General features: G+C 59.3%; 1 protein-coding gene across 4 annotated transcripts; it reads left to right on the plus strand.

The window, feature by feature from the left end:
- Window positions 1-27345, plus strand: FMNL1 (formin like 1). Of its 4 annotated transcripts, XM_070393327.1 has the most exons (28): window positions 1-592; window positions 10804-10887; window positions 12398-12511; window positions 13392-13465; window positions 13777-13860; window positions 14220-14357; window positions 14616-14633; window positions 16201-16309; window positions 16808-16884; window positions 17089-17182; window positions 18080-18154; window positions 18457-18567; window positions 19792-19941; window positions 20476-20577; window positions 20736-20988; window positions 21278-21571; window positions 21748-21872; window positions 22796-22998; window positions 23484-23718; window positions 23882-23950; window positions 24819-24899; window positions 24981-25110; window positions 25265-25428; window positions 25671-25772; window positions 25920-26015; window positions 26269-26389; window positions 26551-26649; window positions 26891-26976. In XM_070393327.1, the coding sequence occupies exons 1-27, from the start codon at window positions 464-466 to the stop codon at window positions 26640-26642; spliced, it is 3324 nt and encodes a 1107-aa protein (XP_070249428.1). In that variant the 5' UTR covers window positions 1-463; the 3' UTR covers window positions 26643-26649; window positions 26891-26976. The 4 variants fall into 4 exon arrangements, with proteins under 4 accessions (XP_070249428.1, XP_070249427.1, XP_070249430.1 ...); XM_070393326.1 differs by lacking the exon at window positions 26551-26649 and having other exon boundaries at window positions 2-592; window positions 26891-27345; XM_070393329.1 differs by lacking the exon at window positions 14616-14633 and having other exon boundaries at window positions 2-592; window positions 21281-21571.
- The last annotated feature ends 391 nt before the right edge of the window (window positions 27346-27736 follow it).

Consider the following 27736-nt stretch of genomic DNA (forward strand, 5'->3'; position numbering starts at 1 on the left):
CGCCCCCTCCCCGCCGCGCCATGGCCGCCGCGGACCCCGGGCCGGCACCCCGCGCCCGCCCCCTCCCTGCAGCCCGCCCCCCTGGGGCTGGGCGCTCGGCGGCGGCGGAGCGCGGTTTGCGCGCACGGGGAGCGAGAGCAGAAGTTCGAGACTCGCCGAGGGGGGAGCCCGCGCCGCAGCTTCCTGCCCCCGGCCCAGCCCTCTGGCCCCGGCGGCCTGCAGCCTGACTTCCTCCCCCCACCCCGCAGCTCGCCGCCCGGCTCCTCGGACGGGGCCGCCGCGATGGGACGCCGCGCCCGGGCCCCTGCGCGCCGCTGAGCCGAGCTCCCGCGCCGCCGAGCCCCCCGCGACCGCTGCCTGCCGCGGCTCACCTCGTCCCCCAGGCCGGGAGCCTCGCCCCCGGCCCCCCGGAAAGCTGGATTTCCGAGGCTGGAGGCGCCTGGCCGGCTGGGTGGGGACCACCATGGGCAACGCGGCCGGCAGCGCAGAGCCGCCCGCGGGCCTGGCCGCGCCGTCACCCAAGCAGCCCGCGGCGCCCAAGCAGCCGATGCCCGCGGCGGGCGAGCTGGAAGAACGGTTCAACCGCGTTCTGGTGAGGCTGACCTGCACAGGGCGCGGGCGGGGTGTGTGTGTGTGTGTGTGTGTGTGTGTGTGTGTGTGGTGGGGAGGGGGGGGGCGGCAGGAGCTCGGCCCGCGTCCCCGCCCCCCGGGGGCTCAGGTGCCGCTTGGAGATCCCCAGCCCAGTGGCTGCCCTCCGCGGGGTGGCACCGACGGTGGCTTCTTTCAGTGACTTAGCACTCTCCCCCCAAAACTTTCTTCCCCAACCACCCAGTCTCCCTCCCCAAGACACCCCATCCCCCCAGTGCTCTCGGATCTAAAGGTCTAAGCAAAAATGTCCTGTGAGCAAGTTGGGAGTGGAGCCCAGGACAGGGGTTCGCGGGACACCCCCTTCGCCACTGCACACAGGCCCAGCCGCCAGGCTCGGGTCTGGAGCATCTGCTGGCGTCTCAGGGTCAAAGATGGCAGGGCTGACATGTCACCTCCTGGCAGCTGGAGACGAGACGAGCTGGGTGTTTGGTCCCGATGTGTTGGTGCCTAGGCTGCTGGCAGCTGGGCTGTCAGATCCCGCAGAGGGAATGCTGTGTTTCTCGCCCCCTCTATCCGGGAGAGGTGGCCCAGGGTCCTTATCTGGGCACCCCTTCCTACCACTGCAGGGATTAAGGGAGGAAGGATGGGTCAGGAAGAGTTGCTCACTCTGGCTTGGTGTGGAGCAAAAGTCTGGAGGCACCCACACTGCCCACTGCCACCTGCTCCCCGGGAATTGGGGATCTGGGGACTTGGCCGCTGGGGAGGGAGCCATCAGTCAGGCCGAGCCTAGAGGCAGTCAGGATATGTTGGGTGGGTGGGGGCTCCCGGGTGGGTGGGGGCTCCCTAAGACCTGGTGGGAGGCAGAAGTGAGGAGAAAGGGTCACCCATTCTCACTTCCCTTTCCCCAGCCCAGCCCTGTCCCAGGCTCCCAGGCTCCCTTCTCTAAGTGCCTGGTGGCCTGTCTCCTGTCAGCTCCCTTGCTGGACACTGGGTGACAGGCGAATAAGGCCCTGCCTTTCCCCAGAGGCACTCCCCCGTCTGAGCAGCCTGGCACTGCAGGTCTGAGGGGGGTGGGGGGGCCCAGGGCGGTGCAGGCAGCAGAGCAGGGCTGGCTGGTGGCCGTCTCAGTGCTTCTCCCCTCTACCTCCCTGACATCATTTCCCTTCCCCTGGCGATTAGGCCGCCCTTGCCAGATCCTCTGCATGGCCCCTCCTAACAGTTCCTGGAAATCTTGGCTGCTGCCCCCTCCCAGGAGAAAGGCTAGGAGGGTTTGGAGGAGCTCTGGGGTGGGGTCTGGTCTATGCTTGAGAAGCATCTTGCTTGATTATGGGAGAGGGAGGGACTCTGAGGGACACCTCACACCAGGCTGGGCCCTGATTACCCCATCCCTACACCTGTTCCCCTTTCCCCAAACCCATGGCCTGGCAGAGCTGAGCTGAGCTGAGCAGATGGGGAGGGGGGAGAATGAAGAGAGACAGTATCTGGGGCCATCTGGGGAGCCTGAGTTGCTGGTGGATCCCTGGACCCCTGCCAGTTTGACTGGGGAACCCAGGTCTCCCCCCCTCCCAGCCCACTGAGTGCGTGTCTATGGATGAGGATTGGACTGGCTCTCAGGGTGAGGTCCAGGCCCCAGTTCCTTCTCTGTTACATGCACTAATGCGGAGGAGCCATGTGAATAATTCAGACCAGTGGAAAGTCCAGAAGTCAAGTGGTTGAGGTTCTGATGCATGTGTGGGACTTGATTGCTCTGCTGGTGTTTTGGCCTTTGCTCAGATTGGCTGAGTCTGACACGAAATGCCATTGGGAGTGCCTAAGTACCAGGGTGTGGAGGGCGGAGGCCCCAAGATGGGCCTTAAAGGGTGTCCTGGGGGGGGGGGAAGGGTGGTGGCTGGGTAGAAATCTAGGGCAGCACCACCCCAGCCCCCGGGAGCCCCAGTGTGTTTACACCTCATCTTCCTGGGGACAGATCACCCTGTCCCTCATCCTGTATAGACAGAATGCACTCAACCCAAGGTTACTTGGCTAAGAACTTGGCTCTTCTCACTCCCCACCAGCAGGGGCATGAGCTCCATTGGGTGGCAGCCTTGGTCCCTGCCTGAGGCTGCCCAGGACTAAGGCTTTGGCTGAACCCACGGTCCTGGCGATGGGAATTGTAGGGCATGCCTTCATCTGAGCACGGCCTTCGTCTGAGTCCTGCCCTTCGTGAATGTCCAAGAGAAGAACCTAAGACGGCTGAGCGTGATGGGCCATCTCCCCCAGAGACACCCAGTCTTGCTGGGAGAAGCACAGTCCTCCCGCCTTGGGATCTAGTCACTTGGCCCCGGGGAACCTCTTCCTTTCGTTTAAGCTCCGCCCTTTCATTCTTGGTAGGGAGCAGGATCCTGAAACCCCAAACCACTCTTGGGCTCCTGGCTGTGGGACCCATCTTGTTGGTGAGGGGTGGTGCCCCCACCATGGCCCACAGCCAAAAAGGAGATGCGGGAGCTTGCTCTTCCTTTCCCCTCTGGCAGCCTTTCTCCCATGCAAGGGTGGGTGGTGGGCCTACTTCTCTAAGAAGGCTGTACGAGAGAGGGGTGCCCCTGCTTAAAATGGGGGTGGGGAGAAAGGGCAGGTTGAGCCAGGATTTCCGCCTGCTGCCTTAGCAACAGCGGAGGAGCGGTGCTGCCCAGCGACACGGGCCTGCTGCAGTGGTGGGAAACCAGCCCGCCAGCTCGGCACTCTCCCTGTCCTGTGCCAGGCCCATGGCTGGGTGTCTTCCGCCCCTTCAGGCCTTCCCCGGCCAGGGTTAGGGTTTGGGATGGCAAGACACTCTTTCTAGGCCTGCCAGGAGTGCCATGCTTATGGTCAGGCAGAGGACGCCCTGATCTGTCTGGGCAGGGAGGAGCCTGTAATCTTAGGGCAACGGGGTCCAGGGAAGTGACTGGGATATTGTGCTTGAGGCTGAGAGTGATGCTGGCATCCAAAAGGAGGCTGGACCACTTGGAGAAGAATTCGCCTGATGGGGCCTAGCTACCCGGGAGTGCCCTTAGCCTGTGCCCAGGGTCATGGGCACTTGGCTAGGCTGTGTGGAGGGGTCAGGACAGCCCCAAGCAGGGTGTGGGTGCTGGGATCCTGCTTTAACTGGATCCCTTCCCCGCTGGAGCTGGTGTACAGAGCAGAGGTGGTATCTCCATGCTGTGGGCCTGCCAGGGAGGCGCTGTCTCCTTGACCAGCTCCCTCCCTGGGGCGGGGCAGATGAAGTATGGGGGCATGTAGCTGTGGGGTGGCTCAGGCCTCCTATCTCTGGGGGGGTCTCACACAGAGGATCCCAGTGGAGTGGTGGCCATGTGGTCAGATGCTGGGCTGGGCAGAGGCTGTGGGTTGACACTCCCAGCAGGCAGGGCGGGCACATGCTGGCCCTGGCACCCAGGGACGCGGTGGGCATGATTCACAGTGACATCTGGGGCCAGTTGGCAAAGAGCTGGGTGAGATGGGCAGGAGCAGGTGGGGCTGCTCAGATGGCCACCTCTGCATTTTTCCCAGAAACATGGAGCCCTGGAAGGTGGCTCGGGCCTCCTGCCTCTGGGAGGGGCCGGCGTTACTCATGGGAAAGGCAGAGGAGATTCCTAGGCTTTGGGGGCGTGAAGTTTGGGTGCTGCATTTTGTCTTTGCCACTTTGTGACCTTGAGCAAGTTATCTGTCCCCTCTGAGCTTTAGTTCTCCTCACGTGTGAAAAGAGGATAGTAATGGCATCTGCCCGCCTCCTAGGACTGTTGGAGGGATTAAATAGAGGGGAGGGACCCGCCCTGTGTGGCTCAGTGGTTGAGCATTGACCCATGAACCAGGAGGTCAATTCCTAGTCAGGGCACATGCCCGGGTTGTGGGCTTGATCCCCAGTGGGGGGCGTGCAGGAGGCAGCTGCGTGATGTTTCTCTCATTGATGTTTCCATCTCTCTATCCTTCTCCCTTCCCCTCTCTCTAAAAAATCAATTAAAATATTAAAAAATAAATGGAGTTGAGGGGATTAGATAGAGGGCTTAGCGCAGTGCCTGACACAGAGCCAGGGCTCAGTAAACACTCTGCACTGTGAGGCGGGGAGGACGGTGGGGTCGGTCCGGTCCTCTCCATCTTGGGGCCCTTCTAGATGAAAGAGCCCACTTGGGCCTCTCCCCTGCCCCCAGCCCCCTTACCAAGACCAACCAAGGTTGCTGTCTTTAGCCATCACCGGCCAGGCTGCCTTCCCTGCCATCATGCAGGTCGGCAACAGTAGGGCCTACACACCGAAAGCTGCCTGGCGGCCGGAAACCACGAGCGGGAGGGCCCGCCTCCCTTGGAGGGTGGGGCAGCGGTGTTGCTAACGGTAGGTGGTTAACTGTACGCACATGTGGAAGGGGGCAGGGAGGCCTCCACTTCCCTCTGAGAGAGGGTGCGCTGGTGGTGGTGGTGGGGGGGGTTCCCCAGTGAGTAAGAGCTCGGTGTGGGCAACAACAGGAAGCGTAGGGTGCTGGGTGGCAGGAAATGGGGCTGGCTGTTCCTGATTCCTCAGACGGGAGACTGGGCCAGGCTGTCTGCAGAAGACCCTGGGGGGCCGGGACCCACATTTTTCATAGTCCTCGGTGCTCTTTCTTTAGAGGGAAGGGCATCGTCTTACCCGCTTGCCAGCCAGGTCACTGTGGGCAAGCGACTGAATCTCTCCGTGCCTCCGTTTCTCATTTGTGAAATGGGGATTGAAATAGTATCCATCCTGTAGGCTTGTTGTTGAGGTTTCAATGAGTTAAAGCATTTAGAATGGAACCTCGCACAGAATGTTTTGGGAGTATTTATTATTAGTGTTTAAGTATAATTTTCATTGATTTCAGGGAGGAAGGGAGAGGGAGCGAGAGATAGAAACATCAATGATGAGAGAGAATGATGAGAGAGAATCATTGATCAGCTGCCTCCTGCATGCCTCCCACTGGGGGTCGAACCCGCATCCCAAGCTTGTGCCCTGACAGGGAATTGAGCTGTGACCTCTTGATTCAGACGTCTACACTCAACTACTGAGCCACACCAGCCAGGCTGGGATTATTTATTATTATTGTTGTTCTCCTATCAACTTGGCTTTATGGGCAGTGCCTGCTGCCCTGGCTCCCACCCTGCTTGTCCTTGTCCCTGCTGTGGGAATCCTTGAACCCTGATGGGAGAAACTGTTAACTTTCTGGGGTTCTCAGTACTTGATCCTAGGCTTGGGTTACCCCACAACCCTCTCCTATAAGCCTGGATTGCTGGCCCTAAGAGCCCCAGAAAATCTAGATGTTGGAATTTTTTAAAGTAGATAAAATCGATTGTTTTTGGAGATATGCTGAGAGCTCTAAAACCAAGGTTGAGGCCAGATAGAGGTGGGTGGGGGAGATAGATGGAGAAGTGGGGGTTGGGGGACAGGGCCACTTCTAGGCTCATTAGGCTGTGGAACCCCTGCAGGGCTGGTCTGAGACTGGAGTTGGTGCCCAAGTTCAAGGGCATCCTGGGGCTCCAAGGGCGGGCCTCCAGGGGAGAGGGTGGGCAGGTGGGTTGGAATTAGCCTCAGCTCAAATGAAAGTGAAACTTGAGGGTGTGGCCGTGTCCAGATGTAGCCGGAGCCCCTCAGTCTCCAGGGACGCCTCCTGACGTCAGCACTGGGGGGGCGTCGTAAAGACCTGCCAGGGCCTGGTCCTGGGGGAGCAAGGCTGGAGGACCCTCTGGCACTCAGAGAGGTAGGAGTAGGGAAGGAGACTGATCTCCGCACCTTTTTTTAATAAAATATTTTTATGGATTTCAGAAAGGCAAAGAGGGGAGAGAGACAGAAACATCAATGATGAGAGAGAATCATTGATCGGCTGCCTCCTGCACACCCCACACTGGGGATCAAGCCCACAACCCAGGCATGTGCCCTAACCAGGAATCGAACTGTGACCTCCTGGTTCATAGGCTGATACTCAATCACTGAGCCGTGCAGTCCGGGCTGATCTGCACACATTCTAATAGAAATATTGGGAAAAAAAGAAAGAAAGAAACATTGGGAAATCAGCTTCTTTTCTTGGCTACACCCCAGGAGATGAAGCCTACCTCCTCCTCCTTCTGACCCAAAGCATGCCGGGAGCAGGGGAGGGTGCTGAAGGGCCAGGTCATTTTTGGCCAAGCCTTGGAGGCAGGTTTGTTTTATCTGGATGTTTTCACTAACTTCTGCTCACCACAGGACCCCTCACCTTGGGATCAGAGACGCACTCCCCCACCCCCCGAAGTGCCTCTTCATTGTGGTGCATCACCAAAGAGTACTATTGCGACACCAGAACACAGCTTCGCACGGGGGTTCCTAGGAGCTCTGTGGGTCTGAGGCAGGAGGGAAGTGTGCCCATAGTATTATTTATTTATTTATTTTTAAAATATATTTTATTGATTTCAGACAGGAAGAGAGAGGGAGAGAGAGAGAGATAGAAACATCAGTGATGAGAGAGAATCATCGATCGGCTGCCTCCTGCACGCCCCACACTGGGGACGCAGCCTGAAACCCAGGGATGTGCCCTGACTGGGAATCGAACTGTGACCTCCTGGTTCTTAGGTCGATGCTCAACCACTGAGCCACACGGGCCAGGCAAGTGTGCCCATTTTATGGAGAAGGAAATTGAGGCTCAAGGAGCAAAGAAGTGATAGGGCTGGTGGGCCCAGAGCTGCCCCCGCCCCAGGAGGCAAGTCACACACACCCCTGGATTTCCCTGTCCTTTCCTGGTCCATGGGAGCTCTGTCAGCCAGATTCCTACGTGTCTCCCAGGGCTCAGCCCCATCGTGCTGCCTCCCTGCTGAGGGCGCTGGGTCTGGGGGCCTGTTCTTACTTTTCAGGGTGGCCTCCCCCACTCTGAGTGAGTGGCATCCACTGGCCCCCTCCCGCTCCCTAGGGTGCCCATCTCCTCGGTGGGCATGGCCAAGGAACAGCTGCTAATTAGTGCTCAGCGCTGTCAGAGCTATTTCTGATCTCGGAGCCTAAATTTAGCCCGTCTGGCAGGCTGGCATGTGGGCCTGCGGGCCTGAGGGGGGCCAGGTGGGGAAGGGGCAGAGGGGAGAGGGTGGGCCGAGGCCCTGGGTCAGGACAGGTGTGCCGGTTCCAGCAGAGGCCTCCCCCTCCCCACTAATTACCATGGTGCTGTCCCGGGGGACGGGCCAGGGCTCTGGAGCAGTTAGCTCTGGGCTCAAAGCCCACCCAGCTCCCCTCTTACTGGCTTTGTAACCTGGGGCCGGTCCCTAATCCATGCTGGCACCTGAAGATGGGCTAATCATGGTGCCAGTGATGGTGTGGGAGTGGACAGTGGTCACCTGCGTGCAGGGCTCAGAGCAGTGCCCAGCTCCCAGCTCCGTAAGCTTTCAGGCAAAGCCGGCCCCCACGATGGTTGGCGCTGCTGGGACCATTCCAGGCCCCAAACAGGTCCTAGGTTGGGTGAGGGCCCGAAAGACCCGTGTTGGGAAACGGCTCTTCCCTCCAAGCCACAGTGGTTCTCAACCTGTGGGTCGCGACCCCTTCGCCTAAGACCATCCTGCATATCAGATATTTACATGACGATTCATAACAGTAGCAACATGACAGTTATGAAGTAGCAACGAAAATAATTTTATGGTTGGGTCACAACATGAGGAACTGTATTTAAAGGGCCAGAAGGTTGAGAACCACTGCCTAAGGCTCAGCTGCCCCTCACCCACCCTCCCACCTCCCTCCCCTCTGGTTCTGCTCCGGTTTCCTTGTTATTGCCTGTCTTCCCTCCCTCATTGCTTCTTCCTTCCCCTCAGCCTTGCCCCATCACTTTAGCCCTGCCCCGCCCTGGGTCTCTGTGGGGTGGGGATGGATGAGAGAGAGAGAGAGAGAGCTCACGAGAATGAGCAGGGAGGCCTCCCTGGCCCAGCAGAACCCTCCCCAAGGGCCCTTGGGGCAGCCCTTCCCCAAGGGCAGGAGCTGCTCTAGCTGTGGCCGTGGTTGGGTTGGAGGAGGTGGCGGCTGAGGCAGCAGCAGTTTCCCCAGTCGGGGCTCCTTTCACGAGCGGGGTGAGGAGTGATGCATCCCCACGCCCAGCCGGCCTGGGGGGCTGCTGGAAGGGCAGTTTCACCTTTCAACTCGGGCCCAGACAGAAAGCTTGGGCAATGGAGGCTGAGCGCGCAGCTTCCTGTGGTCTGGGGCTGACCCAGGGCTGTGATTTTGGGGATGAGGTCTGGGCAGGGCCCTAGCACTAGGCCCAGCACCCCAGAGAGGAAGCTGGCTGTGGGCCTCGGTGGGTGTGGCCCCTCTCAGTTCCAGCTGTGGCCTCCCGTCTGGGCGTCAGGGCGAGACGTGAGCTGGGGACCGGGCTTCCTCTCATATCACCCCAGGAGACTTGGAGCTCCTGGGGGGCAAGAACTGTTTCCTGGGGGCTGACACATAGTAGACACTCAATAAACCGAGGTTTACTGCATTGGGGTGAATTGGCATCGTCTTCTGGGTCTATTAGGAAGACATGCTAAGTTTTGGGGGTCCAGGAGCCCTGAGTGCTGGCAGCACCCGGTGACTCCACAGCCCCAGCAGGACCGTACGCCTGCCCTGTGGGGGAGGAGCTTGACAGGGACACCACACCCGTGAGGACCCAGGCAGAGCCCTGCTGAGGTTTCCTTAGCTCCCGAGGGGAGTCCCAGCCTGGGCCACCGGTACCACAGACCCAGCGTGCTGTCTGCGCTCCCCAGGTCCTGTGGCTGGGTGACCTTCCGCTGGAATCCCCCCTCCCACCCCCAGAGCCATGATGCACCTGCTTGGAATTCCCTGACCTTCTGACCTCAGCTCCCTCAGCCTGTCTCCATCTCCTTCTTTCCAGAAGTGACGAGGTGGGAGGGGCGGGAGAGGGATGGGGAAGAAGGCTGCTGTCTGCATCCTTGCAAGATTTTTTGGTGTTGCCCTAGGGCAGTGGTCGGCAAACTCATTAGTCGACAGAGCCAAATATCAACAGTACGACGATGGAAATTTCTTTTGAGAGCCAAATTTTTTAAACTTAAACTATATAGGTAGGTACATTGTTATTAACTTAATTAGGGTACTCCCAAGGCTTAGGAAGAGCCACACTCAAGGGGCCAAAGAGCCGCATGTGGCTCGAGAGCCGCAGTTTGCCGACCACGGCCCTAGCCAATTCGGCTCAGTGGATAGAGTGTTGGCCCTTGGACTGAAAGGTCCCGGGTTCGATTCTGGGCAAGGGTCAAGGGCATGTACCTCGGTTGCAGGCTCGATCCCCGGCCCTGGTTGGGGCACGTGTGGGAGGCAACCAATCGATGTGTCTCTCTCACATTGATGTTTCTAGCTCTCTGTCTCTCCCCCTCCCTTCCACTCTCTCTAAAAATCACTGGAAAAATATGCTCAGGTGAGGATCAACAAAAAGGTTTTTCTGGTGTTTGTGAGACACTGGTGCCCTGGGCTGGGCATGTGGTGTCTGGTGGTGTGTGGCCACACTGGAGCCTGGCTGTAGATGGCTCTCCTGTTAGCTTCTTGCCCCAATGGAGAAGGGATAATACCTTCTTATTGCACACTGGAGGCCTGGTGCACAAAATTTGTGCACAGGGGCGTGTCCCTCAGCCCGGCCTGCACCCTCTCCAATCTGGGACCCCTTGGGGGCTGTCTGACTGCCGGTTTATCGGGCCTAAACCAGCAGTCAGACATCCCTCTCGCAATCTAGGACCGCTGGCTCCTAACCACTTGCCTGCCTGCCTGCCTGCCTGATCGCCCCTAACTGCCCTCCCCTGCCAGCCCGATCACCCCTAACCACCTCTGCCTCAGCCCCTGCCACCGTGGCTTTGTCCAGAAGATGTCTGGACTAATTAGCATATTACCCTTTTATTAGTATAGATGGGGAGATGAGCCCAGAGGTGTTTGAGGTCCCAGGAAGTTAGGCTGAGAACCGACACTCCTGCCTGCATGCCAGGTGTGCCAGGGAGTTGGTGTGGGGTGACAGAGCCCAGGCCCTGGGTCAGGCCGACTCCTATTCAAATCTCAATGTCACTTTCTAGCTGTTGGGCCTAGGGCAGGGAGCTCCACCTCGGTGCCTCAGTTTCCTCATTGGCTAATGTTACTTGTCTCCCGGGTTGAGGGTGACAGGGATTCATGTGTATGACAGACCTCTAGGGAGCTGGTCCCTAGTGGGTTCCCTGAAAATGCCCGTGCCCCCTCCCTCCCTGCTGGGCCCCAGGCTCAGGGTCTTTGTCTTGTCCTCCCCCTCCCAGAACTGCATGAACTTGCCCCCGGACAAGGTCCAGCTGCTGAGCCAGTATGACAACGAGAAGAAGTGGGAGCTCATCTGTGACCAGGTGGGTACCAGGACCCTTCTGCCACTGGATGCCCTGCCCTGGCCAGGCTGGGGCTGGCTGGAGAGGAGGCACTGCCATGCTGCCCAAAGGGCCAAGACCCTACCCAGAGGCCAGGGCAGCATGGGGGGGGGGAGGTGCTGGGGTGCTGGCAGCATCTGCAGGGCTCCAGAATCGCCCTCTCTTGGACATGGGCCTCCCCGGAGACCCATGAGTCATGAGCAGGGCTGGGTCTGTCCTCTGAAGAGCTGGCGGGGGCTCGTCCATGAGCTAGCCAGTTCAGCTGGGGCTGTGTCACCATCCTCCCGCTCAGCTTCCTGGAGCAGCCTCTGTCCACCCTCCAGCTCCGGGCGGGGGAAGAAAGGGAATCCCCCGGGGTTGGACATCTTTGCCTGACCCCAGGGGAAGTGGGCAGGGTCCCTGTCCTCCTTTTACCTTGGGTCCGGAGGAGCTGCCGTCCACCACGCAGCTCCCCAAAGCCCACCGGTTGCTAAGTGGTGGAGCAGGGACTAGAACCCCTGCCTCGGTTTGGTTTGCGCAGTCAGGAGCCTGGGCTGCCGCCTTCAAGGCTCACTGGCTGCCCTGGCCCTGCCAGCGTCTAGGGCTGCTGTCCATGGTAGCAGGAGGACCCCTCCCACTGCTGGGACAGGGCGGGGCCTTGTGGCTGCAGTGATTTTAGTGAACAGGGAGGCGGGCCTGTGGCCGGGAGGCTGAGGGTGGGGAGAGAGGAGCTGGGAGTCTCCCCTGGGAGCCAGGGCTAGGCCTTCTGCGGCTGCTAATGGAGGGGAGGAGCTGGCAGGGCTGGAGTCTGGGGATGGGGGTGGGGAAAGGGCGAGGCCTTGGGGGGGGGGGGGGGGGAGAGCTACCACCAGAGGCTCTGAGGCTGTAGTAGGGGGTCCCTGCCACTGGGCCTGGCTTCTCAGGTTGGGCTCAAAGGCCTGGGAGAGGTGGAAGGTGGAGGGCTGGGCAGGTGTGAGGGGCCTGGGGTGGGAGGATGGGAGCTCCTCTGGTAGGAGGCCTTTGATAGGCCACCACCTCTTTGTGGGAGTGGCTCCTGGAGCGCTGGGTGGGGCGGGGGAGTCAGGAGCCCAGGAGATGGGCACACACGGGTACCTAACCTCCCAGGTGATTGGACAGCTGGGGTAGTGTCCTGGGGAAGGGGCCCCCAGCCTGCGGGGGACCTGGGCCCGTTCATAAGGTCCCTCCAGTGTTTTCTTCCCAGCACGCCCAGCTGGGAGGGTGCCCCTACTGGGGGGGTCTGAGTCCCCGTCCTCCCAGGTGGGGTGTATGGCAGGACTGACCCCTCCATACTCCACCCAAGGCTGTGCTAGAGCCACAGTGGGAAGGAAAGGCTGGGCCCAGGCCTGGGGTCTTTGGAAGTGTCCTGGCTGATGGTTTGGTTAGGGCTTTGGTATTTCCCAGGAACCTGAGGTCAAAGCTGAGAATGGGATGCTGGGACAAAGCTGGTCATTTGCCCTGGCTGGTTCCTGTACACCCCATTCCATCTCCCCAGGAGCGGTTTCAAGTCAAGAACCCCCCCACAGCCTATATCCAGAAGCTGAAGAGCTACCTGGAAACTGGTGGGGTCAGCCGAAAGGTAGCATCGGATTGGATGTCCAACCTGGGGGTACACGTCTCCCGCTTTTTCTCTGTTCCTTTCCCCCTGCACTTCCAAGCTCTGGGCAGCTGGAGTAACTGTGTGTATAAACTTGCCTGTGGTTGTGTGGGTGCATGTGTGAGTGTGTGTTCACAGGGACTGAGTGCCCTGGGCACAGGTGCCTCTGTATATCCTGTGTGTGCTTACACTGCACACGCGTGTGTACTTGTATAGGTGTGTGCGCCCCATGTGTCTGTGCATGAATGTGCATGTGTGTACTTTTGTATTCACATATGGATATGTGTGTACCTTTTAAAATATATATTTATTGATTCCAGAGAGGAAGGGAGAGGGAGAGAGAGATAGAAATATCAATGATGAGAGATCATTGATCGGCTGCCTCCTGCGCACCCCCTACCGGGGATGGAGCCTGCAACTCAGGCATGTGCCCTGACCTGGAATCGAACTGTGACCTCCTGGTTTATAGGTCAACGCTCAACCACTGAGCCACACCAGCCGGGCTGTGTGTATCTTTGAGTCCATGTACAGGGTGTGTGTATACCCCACGTTTCTGTGTGTAGATGTGTAGGTACCTTATATTTGTGTCTGGATGTGCATGTGCGTGTGTACCTGGGGTATTCGTGTTTGAATATGTGTGTGTGCCCTGTGTCCCGGGTGTGTGTGCTGTATGTCTGTGTATGGAGGTCTGTGTGTGCACCCTGCGTGTCTATGCATGGGGGAGTTTGTGTAGCCTGAGAATGCTTATTCTGGGGCAGGTGTGAGGAGGTGGTGGGGGCGGCTGAACGTGAAAGGCCAGTAATGGGGGAAGGGCTGGCTGCTGCTGCAGGGCTTGATGGGCCTGTGGGAGGCGGGGCTCCACCCACTAGACTCCCCTGTTCTTGGCCCCCAGTTTAAGAGGCGAGTCCAGGAGTCCACTCAGGTGCTGCGGGAGCTGGAGATCTCCCTGAGGACAAACCACATCGGGTGAGCCAGGGCTCCGCTTTCCTCCGGAAGCCCCGGAAGAGCTCTGCCTCCAGGCAGCCCCCGGGGCTTCTCTTGCTGAGTCCCCCCTCCTACCCCTCCTTTCCCCTGTGGGCCACCTCCGGGGTAGGTCTCCAGGACAGCTTCTCTGCCTCCTCCTCTACCCACACCCCTTGAGGCATGGCCAAGCCCTGGGTCCTGCCTGAGCCCCCGAGCACCCCTGGGGAAAGTGCGCCCCAGGGGCCCGTGCCTGTCCTGTGGGCCCACCCTGGGCAGGACCTTCCTGCTGGCGCTGAAGGAGCCTGTGTCCGCAGGTGGGTGCAGGAGTTCCTCAACGAGGAGAACCGCGGCCTGGATGTGCTCCTCGATTACCTGGCCTTTGCCCAGTGCTCTGTCACGTAAGCCCCTGCCCTTGCCCGCGTGCTGCCCCTGAGTGCTGATCCGCGCCTTTCTGTACCTTGCCGCTCCCCTGGTCACTCCACCCCGTGCAGCCCTAGCTACCCTGGATCCTGTACTGGCCTCGAGCCTTGCCTCTTCCTGAAGGCCTGCCATGGACGGGGCAGGATGTATCTCGGGGAGCCCAGCTGGGACCTGGTGTCTTCCTCTTCTGTTCCACTGTTCCCTCTCCCCCTACTAAACCCAACACAGTGCCAAGAACACAGCCTCCTCCTGCCCACTCGTCTCTCCCCTCACTTCCCCCCACTCCTCTCTTAAGTACCCCTGCAGTGTGGGCCTCCAACCCCACTCTGACCCTCAGGTATGACATGGAGAGCACAGACAATGGGGCCCCAAGCTCGGAGAAGAGCAAGCCCCTGGAGCAGTCAGTGGAAGACCTCAGCAAGGGCCCACCCGCCTCCTCGGTGCCACAGCCCAGGAGTCGCCACCTGACCGTCAAGTACGTGGGCCCCCTGGCGGGGTGATGAGGAGAAAGGAGAATTCACCCCTAGATCTCTGCATACAGCCAGCCTCACTCTGGGACATCAGGGATGGTGGGAGGGGTAGCCTGGCATTAGGGGTCAGAGTGAGGGCCTCAAACAGAGCTCGGGGCAGGGATGGGCATCTGGGTGGGTCTGGAATAAGGAGGCGGTTTCTGGGTGAATGGGACCCCTCTTGTATCCATCTAACCCCCTGTTTTCTTCCATGCGGCCTCCAGGTGCCCCCCTTCTCCCCGGTATGTAGTTGCCTGGGGGCAGGTGCATGCCTGGTGGTCTCCCGGGTGGTGGTGGGTGGGGTGAGGCGTTCAACTGATGCCCCTGGGTTCAGCTGCTGTGGATAGGTCACCCCACTCTAACTCAGGGCATCCTGCTGGGGGGTGGGGCGAGGGAAGAAGATGGCCCTGGAGCCTCATGAGGATGCCCACCTTCCTCTCTTCCTACTTTGGGTAGGAAGAGGACTAACTTCATGTTAAGACCCAAAAGCTCACAACATGCTTCATTCATTCATTCATTCATTCATTGAACCAGTGTTTTTTGGCCTTTACTATGTATCAGTCATGGCAGCAGGTGCTCAGGAGACAGGTACCCTGCCCTGGGGAGCCCTTGGTCTGGTAGGGGACAGTGCGTGACAGGCTGTCATGGAGGTGTGACTGTGAGCTCTGAGAAGGGAGGCGGCCACTGGGGCTTCAGGAAGGCTTCCCGGAAGAGGTGGCACGGGAACTGTGCCTGACGATGGTATGGGCTTTACGGGCAGTGATGGGGACAGGGAACGGCATTTCAGGCAGAAGGCACAGCATGAGCAAGAGGCATAGTTTTGCAATGATGAGCGCAGGGCAATGCAGCAGGCAGAGGGCAAGGTGGGGCCTCACGGTGTTGCTGGACATGTGACAGGATCGTCAAGAAGAGCTGATGTGGAAGTCACCATTGGCAAGATCTGCAACAACGAAAACAATCACGCTTTTTAGCAAAGAGTGACTAAGCACACTCATATACTAGCAGCATTTATTTACTCTGTGCCAGGCACTGTTCTGAGCTCATGTCATAGTCCCAACAACCCCATCGGAGAGGTGCTATTATTATCATTCCTGTTTTACAAATGAGGAAACGGAGGCACGGGGAGACTGAGTAACTTGCACAGTGAGTGGTGAACTGGGGTTTGAGACAAGGCAGTCTGAATTCAGGGGCTGCCTCTCCATGTGGAAGATAAGCCCATGTGGTCGGAAGCGCCCCCTTGTGGAGAGCATTTGCATGGCTGTTTCCAAGCTTTGACAGTCTTTTCTCACAGGCTCTCCATCTCCACAACACAGTAACCCTTCTTTTTTTCTTCTTCTTCTTAAAAATACGTGTGGTTTTTTAAATTGATTTCAGAGAGAAAGTGAGAAGGAGATAGATGGAAACATCAATGATGAGAGAGAATCATCGATCAGCTGCCTCCTGCACAGCCCCTACTGGGGATCAAGCCCACAACCCGGGCATGTGCCCTGCCCGGGAATCGAACCTTGACCTCCTGGTTCCTAGGTCGATGCTCAACCACTGAGTCACACTGGCTGGGTCACAGTGACCCTTCTTAATGCCAAGTTTCTGTTAAGGGTCTTTGTTTTCCTGACCCACCCTCCTCCACATCCTCCTAGCATGTCAGGCCCCAGGCCTAGGGACTGAGGGGAACTTCCTGTCCTCAGTCACCCTCTTGGTTGGGTAGATGTGCCCCCCTCTGACCCCAGAGGCCATCTGAGTGTTGGGGGTTTGGCCAGGAAGCTGGGTTTGGGACTCTGACCCCTGCTGCCTCCTCCCCACCCCGCCCAGGCTGACCCCAGCCCACAGCAGGAAGACCCTGCGGAACTCGCGCATCGTCAGCCAGAAGGATGACGTCCATGTCTGCATTATGTGCTTGCGTGCCATCATGAACTACCAGGTTGGTCAGCCAGGCCAGTCCTTACCAGGGGCTGCCTCAGCCGCTGAGGTGCTGGGACCGACTGTGCCCCCGGCCTGTCCTCCACTGGAGGGCTGTTGGCTCAGGGTCTTGAGGCCGACCATCTTCTGCCCCTTCCTGGTCAGGTCCCCTAGAGTACCCCGGGCATGGGTATGTCCCACGTGGGGACTTAGGCATACCCACCAAGAAAGGCTGGTCACCTGGCCCATGGGGAGAGCAGCTCTGGGTTATTTCACTGGGAGGAGTGATAAGTGAAGCCGGCCTTTGAGGACTCCCTGTCCAAGGTGCTGAGTCCTGACACTGACTTTTGAACAAAGGTATTTACAAAGAGGGGCCAGGCTTTGGCTGCCTCTGAAGAGGCTGTGGGTAGATATAAAGAACGTCCTAAGCGCAAGGGCAGTGGTGTGGCCCTGGCGATCCCAGAAGTGCTGGCAGTCCTGGGGGTCTGCCTGGAGGAGCTGACCTCTTCCCTCTCCCCAGTCTGGCTTCAGCCTCGTCATGAGCCACCCAGCCTGTGTCAATGAGATTGCTCTGAGCCTCAACAACAAGAACCCCAGGTGAGGTCCAGGCCCCTAGCCTTTCTCTATCTAGATTCTCCTGCTACTTAACCGCTTGCCTACTCTGTCCCCCCATTCTCAGGTCTACTGCTCAGGCTCATTCCACCCCCCTCACCAGCTTGCCTGTCTGTCATGAGCCAGGCCCCTGTCCACCTTTGCGTTGGGCCTGCTGTTCTTAAGGGACAGCCTGACCTCTCTCCCCAGAACCAAGGCTCTGGTGCTGGAGCTGCTGGCGGCTGTGTGCCTGGTGCGGGGAGGACACGACATCATCCTTGCAGCCTTTGACAACTTCAAGGAGGTACTGGAGGTCCCCCCAAAGGTGTACTAGTGTGGCTTAGAGCCCTGCTGGCAGTTGTGGCCTCTGCTGGGGGAAGTTGGGGATGTGAGGTGGACATTTGGGGAACACAGGGTGGGGCAATCTGGGATGGGGAAGCTCTGAAGAGAAGGTGTAGAGTCATGCAGGGGCACTGCCTGGGGTGACAGGGGCAGCTATGAGCATCGGCTGACCCTCTGACCCTCAGCCTTGCCATATCCAAGTTGGACTTGATCCATGCATCTCAGAGTTGCTGACTCTGGTTAACTGGCTCATGAGAAGTGAATGCTTGAGAATACGATGCAGAAGTCAGCACATGGCATTCATACCTTTAAGGAATATTTATTGAGCACCTACTATGTGTCAGACACAGAGTGGGCACTCGAGATGTATTAGTGATCAGTTCACAAAAGAAATACGGCAGGGAAAGGCAGATAATAAACAACAGAATAAACACACAAATTACACAGTGTGCTAGAAAATGCTAGGTGCTATGGGGAAAAAGTGAGGGATGCTGTAGGGGTTGGGGGAGCTGGTTGCAGGGTGGTCAGGGAGGCCTCCTGAGAAGGTGGGATTTGATCAGAGCTTCGAGGGAAGTGAGGGACTTGGCGTGGAGGCTCTCTCAGGTAAGAGCACACCAGACAGATGGATCAGGAAGTGCAAATGCCCTGAGGTGGGGAGGTGCCAGGATGCCAGTGCGGCCTGAGTGAGGGGGAGGGTTATGAGAGATCGAGGGGGAGGGGATGTTTTGAGCAGAAGAGAATCATGGCCTGACTGGCATTTAACTTGAGAGGAGCCTGTAGAGGCGCAAGGGTAGCAGCTGGAAGATGGCTTAGGAGGTGTAGCCCTGGGGCCTCAGTGACAGCCATTGTCCCCACCCAGGTGTGTGGGGAGCAGCACCGCTTTGAAAAGCTGATGGAATACTTCCGGAATGAAGACAGCAACATCGACTTCATGGTGAGCTCAGGGGCCCAGCTGGGGCTCGGCCACTCTCAGATGCAAGGTGTGGCCAGGGGCCTGGGTGTCTGCCCCTGCAAAGTATGAGGATTGATGGTTGGGGTGGTGGGGGGGAGGATTAGATGTTTGAGAGGGGGAGGCAGGAGGGAGGGGACATGGGAGAGAAATATGGGTAGGGACAAAGCTGGGTTAGTGGAGTGAGAAATGAGGGAGGCAGACTTGGGGAGTATGTGGGGGGCAGAAGGCACTGAGAACCCCTCACCCAGAGGATCACAGACCTGCTCATGTCCCCCACCCCCCAGGTGGCCTGCATGCAGTTCATCAACATCGTGGTACACTCAGTGGAGAACATGAACTTCCGAGTCTTCCTGCAATATGAGTTCACCCACCTGGGCCTGGACCTGTACTTGGAGGTGAGCCCTGCACTCTCCCCCAGACTTAACCGTTTGCCCGGAGTATGGCTCAGTGGTTGGCAGCATGGGTGTTGGGGTCAGGCAGGCTTGGGTTCAAATCCTGGCTCTGTCACTTCCTAACCAATGTGACCTTGGAGAGGTCTCTTCTCTCTGAATCTCAGTTTTCCCATCTGTAAAATAGGAGAATCTTAGCGATAATAATGGCTCTCCAGAGGATGGCGTCTGCCACATAATAGACACCCAGTCCATGGAGCCAGGCACGAGAACAGGCTTTAGGTGGCCCTGAGTCTGGCTCCCGGAGCGCACAATGGGGAGCGCAGAGAGACTGGGCCAAAGGGAGAGCTGGCGCACACCGGATGGGCCGGCCATGGCAGCTCCTTTCCCTGGGGAAGGCGGACAGGGGGCTTGGTGCTTCCTGGCCTGAGCAGAGAAGCTGCAGCTTTCTTCTCGAATTCCTTGGGAGGCTTCGTGGGGGAGGGCCTTTGGGATCGGATTGATTAAACCATGAGTAGTAGCAGGCTAGGGTGCTATTTCTACACAAGGGAATATTATTCAGCCACAAAAGGAATGAAATACTGATCCATGCTACAACACAGAGCCTTGAAAACATTATGATAAGTGAAAGAAGTCAGACACAAAGCACCACATAATGTATGATGCTTTTATAGAAAATGTCCAGAATAGGTAAGTCCATAGAAGTAGAAAGTGGATTGGTGGTTGGCAGCGGCCGGGGAAGGAGAGAATGGGGAGTGGCTGCTAATGGGGACAGGGTTCTGGAATTAGATAGCAATAATGGTTGCACAACCTTATGATTATACTAAGAACTCCGGAGCTGTACAGTTTAAAATAGTGAATTATATCTCCATAAAGAATAAAGGAGCCCGGCCAGTGTGGCTCAGTGGTTGAGCATCGACTCATGAACCAAGAGGTCACCAGTTTGATTCCCGGTCAGGGCACATGCTGGGGTTGTAGGCTTGATCCCCAGTGGGGGGCATGCAGGAGGCAGCTGCTCAATGATGTTTCTCTCTTATCGATGTTTCTATCTCTCTATCCCTCTTTCTATCTAAAAACAAACAAACAAACAAAAACTCAAAAGAAAAAAGAATCAAGGGAAAAAAGCAGGCTAGGGCTCCAGCCCCTTCCTCTGGGCTCTGGTGGGGATGGGGTGGTTTTGGAAAGACCCCCTCACACCAGGCCTCACCCACCTTTCCCTCTGGGAGACAGAAGCTTCGGGTCACAGAGAGCGACAAGCTGCAGGTGCAGATCCAGGCGTACCTGGACAATGTGTTTGACGTGGGCGTGCTGCTGGAGGACACGGAGACCAAGAACGCTGTGCTGGAGCACATGGAGGAGCTGCAGGAGCAGGTGACCCTGGTGAGAGCCGCTCCTGAACTTGGCCCGGAACATAGGAGGCCCACAGGTCCCCACACCGGCATCAGGCACTGGGCTTAACACTGGTTCTAGGAGTGAATTGGGCATGGCTGCCTGGCTCCTGCGTTTTACCTGAACCTACATCCTCAGTCCTCTGGGATCTTTCTCAGTGAGTGTTCACTGAGCTCCTACACTGTGCGGGGGCCCCTGGGGACGACAGGCCCCCTCCCCCCAGTGCCCAGACCCCAGGCCCTGACTTGGGGGGACCGTCCAGCCTAAGGCCCCTCCCAGCTCGGTTTCCTCTTCACCTACCTCCCCCATTGGTGGGGCCTTGGATTCCCCTTCCGAGAGAACTTTAGCGCCCTCAGTGCCTCACCCACTTGGGTTCAAGTGCCAGGCTCGGCCCACCCAACACCTTGGGCTGTGCGTCAGGAAGCCGCCCCCAGCTCTCCAGACGGCCAGGCCTGATGCCGCTCCCTCGCCGGTGGTGCCAGTGCCTGGGCGCGGGTGGGAACTCACCATGTGCCGCCGCCACAGCTGACAGAGCGGCTTCGGGACGCGGAGAACGAGTCCATGGCTAAGATCGCCGAGCTGGAAAAGCAGCTCAGCCAGGCCCGGAAGGAGCTGGAGACCATGCGGGTGAGGTTGGGGCCGGGGCCGGGCTCGGGGGCATCTGGGTTCCCCAGAACAGCCCAGTTGGGGCTTCTAGACGTTATCCCTCCCTCCGCCCTGGCAAGGCGATGGGGCTGGGCGACAGGCCTGCCGGTGGGCACTGACCCCTCCCCTGGGGCTTGCAGGAGCGCTTCAGCGATTCCACGGCCATGGGCGTCCCCCGGCGTCCACCCGAGCCCGAGAGGGGGCCTGCCCCGGCCTCCGCAAGGCCCTCGGCTCTAGAGCTGAAGGTGGAGGAGCTGGAGGAGAAGGGGTTAATCCGTATCCTGCGGGGACCCGGGGATGCTGTCTCCATCGAGATCCTCCCCGTCGCCGTGGCAACTCCAAGCGGCGGTGATGCCCCGACTCTGGGAGTGCCCACCAGCTCCCCCAGCCCAGGTGCGCCGATCTCCAAGCCGGGTGGGGTGGGGTGGGGTGGGGTGGGGTGGGGGGACCAGGGCCTGGAGAGGCAGCCTAAGGACACCGGCCGGAAGAGCGGGGCGGGGTGGGGGCGGGGGGGCGGGGAGGTAGGTTTTGGTTGCGGGTGCAGCTCAGGTAGAGGCGGGTGCGTGGGAAAGGGGACCAGTGCGCGTGCGCACGGCGGGGAGGCGGAGACCAGACCACTGTAGCGGGACCAGGACACCTTCCCCTCCCCGTCCTCATCCTCGGTTCTCTCTCCCGCCGTCAGCAGAGCCGTCAGCAGAGCCGGTTCCCGGAGCAGCAGCCCCGCCCCCACCGCCCCCGCTGCCCGGCCTCCCCTCCCAGCAGGAAGCCCCGCTCGCGGAGCCCCCCCTGGCCCCGCCCCTCCCCGGCAGCGGGGAGCCCCCGCCCCCGCCTCCGCCGCTGCCCGGAGTCCTACCGCCCCCGCCGCCGCCGCCACCGCCGCCTCCTGGCCCAGATGGGCTGGTGCCTCCGCCACCCCCGCCGCCTCCCGGAGGTCTGTCTGGTGCCCTTGGGGAGCCGGGCCCAGAGATGGGCCCAGGTAAGTGGACCACCCAGGGCTGGGGCAGCTGGAGGGTGGGACCTTGGCCTCGGTGTCCTCCAAGCGCCTCTCCTACTACCTCCTGCCCGCCCTGTCAGGCCTCGCTGAACCCTGGCTCCCTCCAGCCACCCCGCCCTCTATGGCCCCCAGTACTCACCATTCCCTCCCTGTCCCAGGAGTGAAGGCCAAGAAACCCATCCAGACCAAGTTCAGAATGCCCCTCTTAAACTGGGTAGCCCTGAAACCCAGCCAGATCACGGGTACTGTCTTCACTGAGCTCAATGATGAGAAGGTGCTGCAGGTGAGTGTGGCCTCGCTGGCTGCCGGTGTGGGCACCGGAGAAGGAAGGGACTTGCCTGGATCATGCTGGGCAGGAGGAGTGGTCACCTCCACCCCATTTTACAGATGAGGACGTGGAGGCCCAGGGATGGGCATTCGGCCAAACTGGGTTAGTGACTCTAGTAGGCAGGGCATCCTTACTCCCCGGGAGGTGTTCCCTTCCATCCCTGAAGAAGGGCACAGCCCGCCCCCCAGTCTGGCCTCTCCCCCTCTTTTGAGACCCCTCTCCACCACCTTCCCACAAACAACCAGGGCTTCAGTCCTTCCAATCCACTTTCAGTGTTGGTTTTTTAAAATTATTAATATTTTTGTTGATTTCAGAGAGGAAGGGCGAGGGTGAGAGAGATGGAAACATCAATGATGAGAGAGAATCATTAATAGGCTGCCTCCTGCATGCCCCCTACTGGGGATCAAGCCCACAACCACAACCGGGCATGTGTCCTGATTGGGAATCGAACCTGCAACCTCCTGGTTCATAGGTTGACGCTCAACCACTGAGCCATGCCGGCCAGGTCCACTTCCAGTTTTTCCAAAGGCTTGTGTTCTCTGGCCTCCAGGCCATTGCTCAAGCTGTTCCTCATGCCTGGACTGCCCTTCCTGTCCTCCTTCCCCCCTGGCCAATTCAGCTCTTCCTCCATCTCTAACTTCTTGGAGTCTGGGTCCCCTGGGTTGGGTACTGCTCCTCCCCCTTCTCCTCAGTGCTCCTGAGCTTCCCCTGTGTCCCCCATCAGGGCTTGTGGTCAAGCTGAATTGCTGGCTTGTTTCTTTCTCTGCCAGTGGCCAGGTCAGGGCTGGATAGGGGCTCAAGCAATGAGCACGGTGCTCAGCCAGGAATGCACGAGACCCCGGCCCACCCAGCCCCACCTCCTCTCCCTGTGCCCTCAGGAACTGGACATGAGTGACTTTGAGGAGCAGTTCAAGACCAAGTCCCAAGGTCCCAGCCTGGACCTCAATGCTCTCAAGGGTAAGGCAGCCCAGAAGGCCCCCAGCAAGGCCACACTCATTGAGGCCAACCGGGCCAAGAACCTGGCCATCACCCTGCGCAAGGGCAACCTGGGAGCGGACCGCATCTGCCAGGCCATCGAGACGTGAGTACCTCTGCCTGGGGCTTGTGGGCATCCCAGCCCTTCTGCCAGGCCAGTGCTTGGGCAGATCCTAGTAAAAGAACCCCAGCTATGGGATAGAGCCCACCAAGCTTCATATCAACCCTAGTCAGGCAGTAGGGGGCAAACCTTGTTCCCATTTTCAGATGGAGAAACTGAGGCCATACTGTGAGTTCAAACCAGATTGAGATGTTCCCATTCCCCCCACTTCTCCCCCAACCCCCTCCGCCTCCTTGCCCAGCTATGGGCACTCAGGCTCAGGCACTTACAGCTGGACATCTGCCACTGATGTATGATGCGGACCCCGGGCTTTCCAGCTGCCAACTTCCCTTGACTTCTACCTCTTGTTCCCTGAAGCTGTTGGCAAATAGGAAATACTGAAGTTCATTTACTCAATCAAGGAAGGGGAGGGGATATCCTGCTCTCGAGAACTGGTGGGTATGGAGCAATGCCTACCCCTCTGCCTCCAGGTACGACCTCCAGGCCCTTAGCCTGGACTTCCTGGAGCTGCTGACCCGCTTCCTGCCCACGGAGTATGAGCGCACCCTCATCGCCCGCTTCGAGCGGGAGCAGCGGCCGATGGAGGAGCTGTCAGAGGAGGACCAGTTCATGCTGCGCTTCAGCCGCATCCCGCGCCTGCAGGAGCGCATGGCCGCGCTAACCTTCATGGGCAACTTCCCGGATACCGTCCAGCTGCTCATGCCGGTGTGGGCGGGGCAGGCAGAGTGGTGTGGGTGTGGCCTGGGGTGAAGATGGGGTGAGGGCCTCCCCAAGCCTGGGCTCCAGGAGGACCTTTGGGAGTACTTGAGCCTCCTGTGGGCTCCCCCCCCAGCCCCAATTTACCTTGCCTCCTCCTTCCCATCCCCAGCAACTGAATGCCGTCATTGCAGCCTCAATGTCCATTAAGTCGTCTGACAAACTCCGCCAGATCCTGGAGGTGAGTAAGATGCCAGGGCAAGGGCCTGGGAGGTACGGTCCACCCTTGACTCCTTGCCTGTTCTAGGTCTTATTAGAGGGAGACTCAGGCCCTGCCCTGCACACCTAGGATGCAACAAATATAATGTTCCCACCTCTCACATCCAGGCTCAGGGTGAGACTGAGGGCCATGCACAGGATGGGGCAAAAGAATAAACTCTCAGAGTTTATTCTTAAAATATGTTTTTATTGATTTCAGAGAGGAAGGGAGAGGGAGGGATAGAAACATCAAGGATGAGAGAGAATCATTGATTGGCTGCCTCATGCACGCCCCCTACTGGGGATTGAGCCTGCAACCTGAGCATTTGCAGGAATCGAACCGTGACCTCCTGGTTCATAGTTCGACGCTCAACCATTGAGCCACACCAGCTGGGCTATTCTTGTATTATTATTTATTAATTATTGTATTCAAAAGTGGATACAACTGTAAACCTACTTTTGCCCCCCCCCCACACCTCCCCCATAAAGCATCACACCTCAGACCCTGCCTGGGGTTACTGTGTGATGAGCAGAACCTACATCTGCTCAATGGAGTCCAGGGCAGCAGTAGAAATGGCTGTTAGAAAGGTGGCGACTCCACAGCCTAGGAAGAGAGGTTGGCAGCACAGTTTTGGGTAGGAATAACAGAGGACAAAATTGGGTGTGCCATGGTGTTAGCCGTGCACATGTGTCAAACATGTACACACGCAGGTCCATGTGTCACGGCCCTGAGGGGTCCACGCGGGACTGGGCTGAGTGTGGGGCTTGCTCTGTGCCACCTTTGCTTGTGCAGTTTATGCTTCAGGGGTTTCCTCCGCTCATGACCCTGCTGAGCTCTCCGTCTCTCCTAGATCGTCCTGGCCTTCGGCAACTACATGAATAGCAGCAAGCGCGGAGCAGCCTATGGCTTCCGGCTCCAGAGTCTGGATGCGGTGAGGGGCGAGGGGAGGGGTCCCCTGGACTGGGAGAGGGGGGAGGGCTGGTGGCCTGTGGCTTACAACAGGCCATTGCAGCTGCTGGAGATGAAGTCGACCGACCGAAAGCAGACGCTGCTGCACTACCTGGTGAAGGTCATCGCCGAGAAGTATCCACAGCTCACAGGCTTCCACAGTGACCTGCACTTCCTGGACAAGGCGGGCTCAGGTACGGGTGGGCAGTACCCCCATCCTTGGGTTCGGGGAGCGGCTCAGCCCTGGAGATTGATACGGGTTGGGAGAAAACAAGGCGACCACAGGGTGTCATCGGACAGGAATGCTGCCTCTCTGATTCCCTGCCTCTCCACTGCCCCGTCCCCCAGTGTCCCTGGACAGCATCCTAGGGGACGTGCGTGCCCTGCAGCGAGGCCTGGAGTTGACCCAGCGGGAGTTTGTGCGGCAGGATGACTGCGTGGTGCTCAAGGAGTTCCTGAGGGCCAACTCCCCCACCATGGACAAGCTGCTGGCAGACAGCAAGACCGCTCAGGTGGGCGGGGGCTGGCCAGGCGGGGAGACGGGGAGGGTGGGGAGGGGTAAGCGGGGCTACCTAGGTGGGGTCGAGTAGCCAAGGCTTGGACGGGAGTGGACACCTTGGGGGGTGGAGTAGGAGTGAGGGGCCACCTGCCGGGAGGAGCGGAGATGAAGTCGCTGGTGTCTTAATGGGGGGACAGAACCGTGGTCAGGCTTCAAGGGGTCCACACCGATGGGGCTGACAGGCTGTGTCTGCAGGAGGCCTACGACTCCGTGGTGGAATACTTCGGAGAAAACCCCAAGACCACGTCCCCCTCCATGTTCTTTACCCTCTTTAGTCGCTTCGTCAAGGCCTACAAGGTATGTGTTCCTGGTAGCCAAGCTGGGACCACTGCCGGGTTCTGCAGCCTTTCTGTGTGGGCAGTGGGAGGAGTGGGGCTGCTTCTGTTGGGGGGCGGGATCGGTGAGGGAGGCCTCGGCTCATGGAGACCAACCTCGGCCCCTCAGAAAGCTGAGCAGGAGGTGGAACAGTGGAAGAAAGAAGCGGCTGCTCAGGAGGCCGGCGCTGAAACTCCAGGCAAAGGGGACTCCCCAGCACTCAAGGTAGGCGGCTGCCCCTGAGCGTGGCCCTGGGATGCGGGGATGCGTAGTGTCCTCCTCCCAAAGATCTGGCCCTCCTCCACACCCTCATTTTTACTGATGGACCCTGTGAGTAGCCTGGGATGGGAAGGGGTTCCTTCTGCTCCAGCCAGCAGTGGGGGCTTGCTGGGGGCAGGAGGGCACCAAAACAGGGTGTGGTGGTGTTGGGGGGAGGGGATCCTGGAGCTGGAGCTACATACCCTTCCCCTCTCCCCAGTCCCCACCCAAGGCTCGGAGGCCACAGATGGACCTCATCTCTGAGCTGAAACGGAAGCAGCAGAAGGAGCCACTCATCTATGAGAGTGACCGCGATGGGGCCATTGAAGACATTATCACAGGTGAGGGCTTGGCCGGGCCTGTCTCATCCTCCGTCTGTCCTTCTATGCTGTCCTCCATCCACCTCCCACCCTGGGGTCTGGCTGCCTCACTGCCTCTTTGCTACTTTTTCTGTCTTTTTCCTTTTCCCTTTCTCTCCCTACTCCTCCCTCCTAACCCTCAGTGCTCAAGACGGTGCCCTTCACGGCCCGCACTGGCAAGCGGACATCCAGGCTCCTCTGTGAGGCCAGCCTGGGCGAGGAGATCCCCCTCTAGCCCTCAGGTACCTCCGATGGCCTGGCCTCCGATTCCTGGGGCTGCCCATAGCCCTGGGGGCCCTGGGGAGGAGGGGGAATGAGTGCTGCTGCCCTCTCCTGGGACCCGCATGCTGGGATGTGTTGGAGGGGGTCTGGTAAACATAGACAGGCCCCTTCCCACATGGATACCACCTGGTCCCCAGGAGGGTGAGGCCTGTGCCCCGCGCAGGCTCCTGAGGGTAACTGCGTCCCTCCCCTCTCTGCTAGACCTGCGCAACCAGCCCTACATCCGCACGGACACAGGCCGCCGCAGCGCCCGCCGGAGACCCCCGGGACCCCCCCTGCAGGTCACCTCGGATCTCTCGCTGTAGCCCCCATTTCCGCAGATGGACTCTGGGGATGGGGGAGGGGCAAGACGGGGCTCAAGGAAGGGGGTCCTCAGCTCGGCTGGGCCGGGCAGCCCTTCTGCCGCTGGCCCCAGCCAGGGGCTCACCCAGATGGGCAGGCGCACTCTCATCTTGCTACAGGCGTCAGTATCGCCGGGCCCGCCCCCCAAATGCTGCTCGCAGCGCCCTCCTCCCCCCAATAGCCATACTGTACTTAGCCTCAGCGGGAGCCTGGCCGGTAACTTATAAAGTGCAACCTCGCGCCCCCCCCACCCCCATCCGGGGACTCTCCACGGACCTTATTTTTATACAAGATTAATAAAGATGTTTGCAAAAGGTCTGCGTCCGCTCGTGCCCCCCACCGCACAGCAGGCTGTCTCGTGCAGCCAACGCTTTGCTGGTAAAGTCCTTCACAGCAGGTGTCTGCCAACCGCTCGGCTGGCGGAGGGAAAGGGTGGCTTCGGCACTAGAGTTGGGGGGGGGGCGGGACCCAGCGTCGAGGGGTTCCACCAGCCCTGTTCCTAGCTGGGGACCCTGCGGCATCCTTAGCCGCGTCCGTGAGTGCCCTCCGATTGCACCTCAGCTCATCGGGCCTCCATCTCCGCCAGCCGGCCCCCAGGTCTAGGCCTCCTGCTCCGACTCTTCTTCGCCTGCTCCTCCCCTCCCTGCTCATCGCATCCCACCTGCCTGCCCCGCCCCTACTCCCCCCCCCCCCCCCCCCGCCGTC

Source organism: Myotis yumanensis, unplaced genomic scaffold (genome assembly GCF_028538775.1).
Source record: "Myotis yumanensis isolate MYYU_CA2020_CCGP unplaced genomic scaffold, mMyoYum1.0.hap1 SCAF_16, whole genome shotgun sequence".
In the NCBI taxonomy this organism is placed as follows: Eukaryota; Metazoa; Chordata; class Mammalia; order Chiroptera; family Vespertilionidae; genus Myotis; species Myotis yumanensis.

Bases quoted from the DNA above. Each gene is read 5' to 3' on its own strand.
- FMNL1 (XM_070393326.1), top strand. From the start codon at position 464: ATGGGCAACGCGGCCGGCAGCGCAGAGCCGCCCGCGGGCCTGGCCGCG. The intron at 13,466-13,776 runs GTGAGCCAGGGC...CTGTGTCCGCAG, and splicing joins CTGAGGACAAACCACATCGG to GTGGGTGCAGGAGTTCCTCA. The intron at 22,999-23,483 runs GTGAGTACCTCT...CTCTGCCTCCAG, and splicing joins ATCTGCCAGGCCATCGAGAC to GTACGACCTCCAGGCCCTTA.